We start from the raw sequence: 9875 nt of genomic DNA on the forward strand, positions 1-9875 counted from the left end.
GCCACCATTTCCAGAACTCTTCCATCTTACAAAACTGAAACTCTGTATCCATTAATCACGGACTCCCAGCCCCCAGCCCCTCGTAACCACCATTCTAGTTTCTGTGATTTTAACTAGAACGAGGCCCCTCACCTCAGAATTTATCCAGAAACCCGCTCACACCACCCCCTCTCCAAACCTTCCAGTGGCTTCGCTAAAACTGGGATGCAACTCCCAATGGCCACTGCTGGCTGCCTCTCCCGTCACTCTCCCCATGGCTCATGCATCTGGCAACACGATTCTTTGTGCCCCTTGAAGACGCCCAAGTTGTTGTCTGCAGAGCTTTGCACTTCGGCTTCTCCGCCTGGAGGCCCCACTCTGTCTTCCCGCAGCTGCTGCTCCTTTGCTGCATTTAGGCCCCAGCCATAATTGCAGCTCCGTGGAGGGCCCTTCCCGCCCTCCTTAGCCACAGCCGCCCCCCTCCACAGGCATCACCACTTTCCTCATCATGGTGCTCCAAGAACCTGGGCTCCTTGCTAAGTGAGATCTTTGCCCCAGCTGTGCTGTGGGTCCCTGCGGGCAGGGCCTTGCTCATGTCCACCTGTGTCTAGAATGGTGCCTGGCACACTGCAGCTGCTCAATAAAGTGTTTGCCAACACGTTTCTGTGGCCTGTGCCTGACTTGGTGTGTGTCTGTTTGGACCCTTTGCTGGGCCTGTGTGTCAAGGGGTGTTTGCTGACATGTTTCTGTGGCCTGCGCCTGTGTGTGTGTGTGTGTGTGTGTCTGGATCCTTTACTGGGCTGAGTCCTCCTTCTCTAAGAAGCTGAGGGGGTGTTTGCTGACATGTTCCGCGGCCTGCGCCTGACCGTGTGTGTGTCTTTCTGTCTGGACCTAGCTGAGTCCTCCTTCTCTGAGAAGCTGAGAGGTGACCCTCCTCTACTTTGGTTGTAGGCCAGATACCCCAGGTGGCACAATCCAGGGTCAGCAGCTTAGTGGGGGGCAGGAGAACTTCTCCAAGGCCCTGCCCCTCAGAACTGTCTGGGTCTCTGCAAACCAGATGTCGCCTGGACAGAGCTGTCCTGTCCAGAACCACCTACTCTGTAACCTGTGATCCCGGGCCCAGGAGAGATGGCAGGCTGGCCTTAGAGCCTGGCCTGGGCGGAGATGAGCAGCACTGCCTTGAGTCTGGCCTGGGCAGCCTCTGGCTCACAGCTGTCACACTCCAAGCACACAGAGGGGAAACCGAGGCCCAGGCAGGCTCACAGGCAGCCGGATGTTACAAGAGTGGGAGTGTGGGATGCCCAGCCTTTCCCTCCCTCCTCCCCCTAGCAGGAAGGGGGTCCCACCACTCCACCTAATCCCCACCTCCACCCTTCAAGGGGGCCTGCCAGGAATCAGAAGGGCCCTGGGCAGTTTGCCTTGCTAGCAAGTCCCCACCCTCTTCCTGCCCCAGCCCCCGCCCCCCCACAGTCTACCACCCCCCCACCCAGCAAGTTTCCAGCGCTTGGGGCTGACTTTGTTCCCACCTAGCTTATCTCTGAGGCCCAGCCCGCTCCATGTCAATATTGACTCAGGTGAAGGAGTGGCCCCAAGGTAAGTCCAGGCTCCGCCCCAGTTTCTCTGGGCTCGGGCCTCCTCCCCTAGGCCTTCTCCAGTCTCTCCTCACCTCTCTGGGAGTCCGGGCTCTGGGAGGAGGTCCCTCCCTGACGGCAGACAGGGATGGGGAGGAGAGCAGCTGACTCAGGTCCTGGAGCCCACTGCTTGGAGACGTCCTGGCTCCTTGTACTGGAGGGGAGCAGCCATGGGCCTGCATGTGTCCCCATATCTGGTGGTCCCGCCCTGGGCCGCAGGATGTGGAAGGAGCCATGGCAACGGTCACGGGGCTTGCATAGGCTGGGGTGACTCCTCCAAGGACACCATGGGAACTGCAGGATGCGAGGACAGACCAAATGCCAGCCCTGGGCCCCTGCAAAGAGGTGTCACTGCCTTGCCTGCTGTGGGCCTGCCCAGCAGCACACCCGCCCATTAGGACCCAGCTTGGGTCAGGAAAGCCCCTGGCCTGTTGGAGGGGTGGCGGTGCAAGGCTGGGGTCCATGCCTGGTGGACAGTTGGGGGCTCTACTCTGCTTCCCACCTGTGTGAAAGCAGGTGCTGCCAGCCAGGCGGGGGTCTTAGCAGGCCTCCCTCCTCACCCCTGCCTCGGGAAAGGCTCCCAGTGCCCAGGTGGGCTTTTCTCTGTACTTTTCTGGATTTTCCAGGTTTTTAGCAGTGAACATGTATATGGCTGATCTCCTATTAGGCAGAGCAACACGGCATTTTCCCCAACGCTCTGGCAGCAGGAGCCTTGCCACGCCTGGGCATCCGGTCCGGAACAGTTTTGGAGGACCTGCCTTTCCTCTGTAGCCAGTCAGAGCAAGGGGTCAGCCCTGGCTGCTCTTTCTAGTAATCTTGGCACTTAAATACATGACACAGGGCTGGGCATGGCGGCTCACCCAGCCACCAAAGTGTAATTCCAGCACTTTGGAAGGCCGAGGTGGGTGTATCACCTGGGGTGAGGAGTTTGAGACCAGCCTGGCCAACATGGTGAAACCCCACCTCTACTAAAAATACAAAAATTAGCTGAGCATGGTGGCAGGCACCTGTAACCCCAGCTACTTGGGAGGCTGAGGCAGGACAATCGCTTGAACCCAGGAGGCAGATGTTGCAGTGGGCCAAGATCGTGCCATTGTACTCCAGCCTGGGCGACAAGAGCAAAACTTCGTCTCAAAAAGAAAACAAACAAAACCAAACAAACAAAAAAACCATGTCACAGTCCCCACCTGCGGAGATTGGAAGTGGTCTGGGTGGACTTGAGGCATGTATGTTTGGGAGCCCACCGGTGAGCGTGCAGCAGAGCTGAGAACCACTGCGCCAGGAGAGGGCGCCGTAAGGGAGGTCTGGGGTGGAAAGCTCTGGGGCCGTATCTTCCTCCTCATGGCCTCTGTTCTCAGAGGTCAGGCTGGTGGCCATGCCGGCTGTTGGTGGCTCTGGGCCTTGAACAGCCTGCTAACCCCCAGCCAGCCCTGGCACAGATTTACTGTGCAAGCGTCCAGATTACGCCACAACTCGGCCACAAGCCCTCAACGCACTCCTTATCTATAAACTCAGCAGACTTCGTCTGCTAATATGCCACTGTTCCCAGGCTGGCTTTTCCCAGCCATTGCTCCCCACCCTCCTGGGCTTCCTGTCCTGTCATACAGACAGATACTATGTGCTCAAATAGAAAACATCAGAGGCATATCTCAGCATGCCTAAGTCCCCCGTAAGCGCCCTCTTGATGCCCTGGGTGTCCTTCCCACTTATTTCTGGGATCAGTGGACACGCAGGATACCTCAGCCTCAGGCACTGCCACCGTTCTGGCGTTTTATCTGTTTGCCTGTATGCAAGGGTGCAAAGAAGTGGGGTATGGGGTTGATGCCAGAGAAAGTAGAGAGGGACAGAGAGGGCTAGAGAGCAGAATGAAGGACACAGCCTAGGAGTCTGGAACCATGGGAGGAAGCTGCGGGGACTTCTCTCGGGCCGGCCAGCTGCTCCACTGCGATGACCAGGAACCTAGGGGCATGGCGCAGGCTTAGCTGTGGGGTATTTGCGGTGTTGTCTCTGGGTGAATATTAGGTCTCCTGGGCTGACACACATGCTGTGTCCCGAGTTATTTGGGTTGAATATACATGCCTGGCAGAATCCTGTGTCTTGTGAGGAGCAGACTGCAGTAGTTTGTCTCACTGGCCTGTTTTCTCATCCACAAAATTGGGATAAGACTTACCTGATGAAACTGACACTGGTGCTCTCAGAATTAGATATCATTATGAAGAGACAGAGTCATGAGAGTGGTGGAGCCATGTCTATGTCCCTGCCGGGAGGCCCTGGCAGAGAAGGACTCGCTGCCTCCCTCGCCTGCACATACAGAGGGGCTGGGCTGAGCACACTGGCGACAGATTGTCTCCCTGTGAGAAACCGCCTGGCACATCCTGACTCGTCTTCTGACTCCTTGCCATGCTTCATCTGGCAACCATCTCAGCCACTGTGCCCATGGGTATGGGTTTGGGCACCACACATAATGCCTGTGGCTCTTATGGGGTGGGAGGCCCCAGTTCTCTCAGGCTGCATTTTTAAGCCTGCTGAGAGGGGTGGAATCTTTGTGGGAGGACAGGGAGCCACACTGCTTCTGGAGAGAGGGGGCCGGAGGGCTCAACAGCAGTCACCCTGGAGTGACAGGCAATTTAGGTGGGATGGCTTTCTGGCTCCAGGATGAGCTAGAAAATCAGACTGTGGCTCCTGGGGTGGTGCAGCCCTACTCCCATCCACCCCCGTGCCCCAGAAGGGAGGACACGGGGAGACCCAAGGTGAAGGCACGAAGCAGGCAGGTGGCGGAGAAGGCAGGGAGGAGAGAGCTGCTGGTAGAGAAGCAGTCCATCCACAAGAGAGTGCAGTTTCACATGTTTATTTTTGGCAGGAAGGAAATCATTGCAAACCTTTTGATTGACAATATTTGCCCCTGGAAACGTGCACATTACACATGTAGCATTTCCCAAGTAATGCTGGATTGTGTATCACATTCAAACGTCCAACAGAAATCCATGATTACCCAGACACCAGCATCTCCACTACCCAGGGTGGGGGAGGGTGTGTCATCTGCAGAGAAGCTCCTGGGAGAATGGAACAGGAACAGACATGATCAGATTTACAGTACAGTAGGAACAGAGGCAGCCAGCCAGTTTTGCACAGTTAATCAACTGTAAGAACATCAAACTACCAGCTCTCCTCAAACCCTGGCATGCCAGCTGTCCAGCACAGCACCTTGAAAAGCAGAGGCACAAACGTAGGAGTGTTTGACCATAGGGCTGTGTGGTTCCAGATTTTTTATTAGAAAGCCATCTTTAAAAATACAGGGTTGTAAAATGGTGCCAGGTCATAGACTTACAGATTTTTTTTTTTTACACCAAAAGTTCAAATGCTGCAACCAGGACAAGCCAGCATCATTAGGGCATCCTTGTGTACCCAGAGACATCTCATCAAAAGTGCACCACGTCAAAGGAGCTTCCTCACCATCAACAGTGGCAGGTGGCATTCCTTTTTCAGTATGCAAAAACGCACTGTTTACAAACAGCTAATGCATGGACCCACAGACCAACACGCAGAATTCCTGAACAAATGGAAGACAGAGCATTAACAACATCGGGAGTGCCTGGGCACTTCCCCTGGAGGCATGGCTGGAGAAGTCAGAACATCAGAGTGGGCTGGAGTCCACAAACCCAAGGTGTCCTGCCCCAGAGCTTAATGTCAAAGATACTTCTCCAGAAGACGACATTTAAACCTGGTACAGAAAGGACCCTGGAAACTCAGGAGGTCAGGGTCCTCTTTTGGCTACAGAGTTGGGGGTATTTTGGTAACATGGGAAATATATGGCACAGAGAAGTGGCTAACAGGTTTCATTAGATTTCGAAGCCCACAATTTAATAAATGGTAATAATTAAAAGCAATACCCGTATTTACCTTAAAAAACATAAACCCCAAACATTCATCTCATTTCTTGGCCTTATGTTAGAATTCTATTGCTTCATTTACATGTAGATGATTAAAAATATATATAGATATAGATATTTTGATTATGTACATAAAGCAGATTCAAGGGTTAAAATAAAAACGGAATTTTGGAGTGTGGTCAAATAAGGTGCACAGATTCCAGAACCCGCAGAGGGCCTGCCGGCCCTCCCGAGACTTTCCGTGTCTGTGGTGGCAGGGCTGGGCCCCGTCCCTAACAGCTCTGCACTGGCTTAGTGCAGTGGTGCTCACAGTTTCAGGAACTACCATGTGAAGTGTCTGGCTCAAGCCTGCCAAGTGTCTTCCCTCCACCGTCAGAAGTGGAGCACTATTCCTAGGTTCGATTCCCCTGAAATACTTTGCAGTTTCCATCCTTTCTGCCCCCTCTTCCGTATAAGGCCCGGTGATGCCAACGAAGGGGGCATGGTTGAGGGTCTAAGGCTCCCATTAGGGCCTAATTCTGTGTGGATGTCAACACATGACAGACACTTGACTGCACATTCGACATTTAAGGCAGTGGGTTCATTTAATGACTACTTTTCCAAATAAAGGTTTGTGGCACCGGCAGTTCTGCCATGTAACTGTCATCATCTGTGGTAATGCCTAGCAAGGGGCTGTTCTATTTGAATCGGCATGTGGATTACTGGGCTTGGAACACTCAGAATGCTAGGAGACCTGTTTGCCCCCTGAAGACTCATTTCCCTTCTGAATATTCACACAGCAGCCCACAGACCACAGTGCTGTTGGGAGGACGTGATTGGCAGCTGGCTTCATCACTTTGTGAATGAAAGCAAAACAAAGACATTTTACTTTCAGCCCCCATTTCCAGTCTTGTTAATGCCAGTCACTCCCACCAGAACTCCGGCTGAAGACCAGCCCACAGAGGACTAAGGCAATGGTGCCAACATGAAAGGGTTCTTTTAAATTGTTTTTAAGAGCAATACTTTACAGACTGTCTTGTTGTCAAACAAGGAACATGGCACTGCTTAAACACCAAACTGGGAATGGCTGCAAAGAGCCTGGGCTCCGAGCGGGGAGCTCTTCCTCTCCCTGGTCTGGGGCAATGAGTCCCACATCTAGACAGGCTTCCCCAGCCCTTGGCTCAGAAATAGGCTGTGCTTCTAAAGAGAAGACCAAGAGAGGGACTTGGGCCACATCAGTTTGGCAGCTGGTTGAGGCCACAGGTTCTCAAGAGAGAACAGTCAGCTCATTTATCCAACAGGATCTGATACTGGCTGGTTTAAAATTCATGCCACACCAAAGTGGTGTTTTGGCCCTTTTGCCTTTGTACCCTTCAGTGGCCAAAGCCAGGATGGGGATACGGGTGTTGCAGGCTGCAGTGGGGTGGGACACCTCTGTTTCTGGCCCTGTCCGAGTTTGTAGCTTAGCAGTGAGCATATTCTGAGCATAGGCACAGTGGCAAAGAACAGTGTAACAGCCGCTGGTCAATTCCATTTGGTGGCAGCGCAGTAGCAGCAAGGAAAATTCCCAAACAGCTCCATGTGTATCCAGCTTTTGGAAAGGAAAGACTTAAAAATCAATAAATGGGGCCGGGCGCGGTGGCTCACGCCTGTAATCCCAGCACTTTGGGAGGCTGAGGCGGGTGGATCACGAGGTCAAGAGATCGAGACCATCCTGGTCAACACGGTGAAACCCCGTCTCTACTAAAAATACAAAAAATTAGCTGGGCATGGTGGCGCGTGCCTGTCATCCCAGCGACTCAGGAGGCTGAGGTAGGAGAATTGCCTGAACCCAGGAGGCGGAGGTTGTGGTGAGCCGAGATCGCGCCATTGCACTCCAGCCTGGGTAACAAGAGCGAAACTCCGTCCCCCCCCAAAAAAAAAAAAAAAAAATCAATAAACGGATTTCTTTTATATCCAAGGGTTTTAGGGTTTCTTGTAACTGCTCTACCCCAGACAACAACACAACAAAGACCACAAATGTATGGCGGTAGTGTGAGAGCAGAAGTCACAGGATGTCACTTTCCGAGGGGAAATGGGACCTCAAGACAAACTTGTCACCATCAGAAATGATAATACAAAAGAATCTGCTGTTTCCGGAAGTGCTGAGCCACACAGCTGCAGATGCATTCCAAACTGGGTCAAAAATGAATGGAGACAGTGACACAGTCATGACATCCTCCTATCAGGAGCCTGACCCTGCAGCATGCCACAGGTCGTCAGGGCAAAGTCACACCTGCTGGGGGACAGGCTCCTGTGACTCACTCCCCTCCCTCGGCACCCCCCGCCACACACACACACACGCTACCAGGTTCTACAAAATTGTCATGTTCAACTTCTTATAGTATCTAAGACAATAAAAGACTAAAAGATGTCTGGAAATCTGCTGTGTAGAAAAATTAACTCTCAGCTGAAAATAACATTCAAAAGGCACTTCATCCTGTAGCAGAGAGACTCGGAGTTGGGTCAGCTGCTCCGGGCCGGGATAGAAGGGGCGGGTAGTCCGCTGGAGGGAGGACGGTTGAAAGGAAGTCTGATAGAGATCAAGCCTTTTTTTTTTTTTTTTTTTTTTTTTTCTTTTTTCGGTTTTTTTTTTTTTGGTATGTTTTAAGAAAAGCAAATCCAGTAAAATGCATGTTCCTTTATGAAATATGTTAAAAGAGTTCTTTTAAAATAGTTGTTTCTGTTCTTAAAAAAACAAAACAGGTAGGCATGGCCACATTCACCCTGTGGCCTGGAGCACGGAGTGTCCTCACTTGCAGCTCCCAGGGAGCTGAGGACAGGCAGGTCCCCTGAAGCCAGAGGTTCCAGAGTACACAGGTGGCAGGCAGGCAGAGGCCGGGGCTACCTATTGCAGAGTCTGTGCAGCATGCTGTACACGTCGTCCTCCCGGCTCAGGCCCTCGAAGAAGGGGATGAGGTCCAGCAGCTCCGTGTCCGTCATGTCATCGAACCAGGACTGCACAGGCACCTGGAAGACAGCGCATGGGGGAGGCAGCAGGACTGCGTCGAGGGCTGGGGCTGCTCCTAACCTAACTGGGTGCCCGGACTCGAAGCATTTTCTTTGGTAAGGAAAACTGGTGTCATCACCATTATCATCATCATTTTCTTTGTTCCCTTGTTCAAATCGACGCCAGTCCAAAGCCACACGGCTTGGGAGATGGCCCAGGGAGGCAAAGTTAAATGTGCCCAGTTTGTGTGCATTTGCCTGTTTTCTTTTCCTGCCACAGAAAAGGCAGTAGAGCACAGAATGTGTGAGAACTGGCCTTGCTACCTGCCAGCTTCAAAACGCTCTTTCCGCTGCACCAGATCTGCTCCTTGCACCGCAGAGCACTTACATGCCAACCACTGACCCCAGGGAGCTCACATCCGGGACACAGGAAGGCTTCCGCTTAGAGTCGCTGTGCAATATTACATCACAAAGAGAAGTGGTAAATTTCCTCCCTTGCTTAACAGTGATCAGTTAAAAGTAGAAGTCTAAAATTGTAGAACATTCTGAAGCTATTGGCAAAGACAGAATTTTCCCTGAATTTTAGACAGAGGAGTGTGGAGGGGTGGTAGCCAGGGGTAAAGAAGAGACGTAAAAACAAGTCTGAAGAAACCAAATTTGTTTAAAAATAACATTTTACAAGTCTTACAAGTAGCCCTTTTACAAATCTAAAGATAGCTTAGCAACATAAACATTTATTATGTAATTTTGAAAAATAAAGTATGCCGGACACAATGGCTCATGCCTGTCATCCCAGCACTTTGGGAGGCTGAGGCGGGCAGATCATGAGGTCAGGAGATTGAGACCATCCTGGCTAACATGGTGAAACCCCGTCTCTACTAAAAATACAAAAAATTAGCCAGGCGTAGTGGCACGCGCCTGTAGTCCCAGCTACTTGGGAGGCTGAGGCAGAAGAATCACTTGAACCTGGAAGGTGGAGGTTGCAGTGAGCCAAGATGGTGCCACTGCACTCCAGCCTGGCTGAGAGAGTGAGACTCCGTCTAAAAAAAAAAAAAAAGAAAGAAAGAGAAATAAAGGAAGGGTTAATAAAGAAATGCCTATGCCCGGGGACACGGAGAGTAGAGGAGACGGCAGAAATGAACATGGACTTCTCTATCTTTATTGATAGTTTTGATGTTAGAACCATGTAAATGTGTTATATAATTAAAATACAATTAAACTGTTAAGAAAAGAGCAATAAAAGTGATTCTAAGTATATATAAAATTAGTGACAAAACCACATAATTACTTCAAGTGGTGTGTGTGTGTGTGTGTGTGTGTGTGTGAGAGAGAGAGACAGAGAGAGAGACAGGGTCACACTGCTGCGCAGGCTGGAGTGCAGTGTGTGTGTGTGTGTGTGAGAGAGAGA

General features: G+C 51.6%; 1 protein-coding gene across 2 annotated transcripts in view; it reads right to left on the reverse strand.

Annotated features, from left to right (window-relative positions):
• Window positions 1–8111: 8111 nt before the first annotated feature.
• CTDSPL (CTD small phosphatase like) overlaps window positions 8112–9875 on the reverse strand; it is a 124039-nt gene continuing 122275 nt past the window's right edge. For both annotated transcript variants that reach the window (XM_037731319.1, XM_017508434.2), the window contains one exon: window positions 8112–8488. In XM_037731319.1, the coding sequence (XP_037587247.1) occupies window positions 8363–8488 (126 nt within the window). In that variant the 3' untranslated portion in view covers window positions 8112–8362. The remainder of the gene's footprint in view (window positions 8489–9875) is intronic.

Source organism: Cebus imitator, unplaced genomic scaffold (genome assembly GCF_001604975.1).
Source record: "Cebus imitator isolate Cc_AM_T3 unplaced genomic scaffold, Cebus_imitator-1.0 Scaffold391, whole genome shotgun sequence".
NCBI classification, from domain to species: Eukaryota; Metazoa; Chordata; class Mammalia; order Primates; family Cebidae; genus Cebus; species Cebus imitator.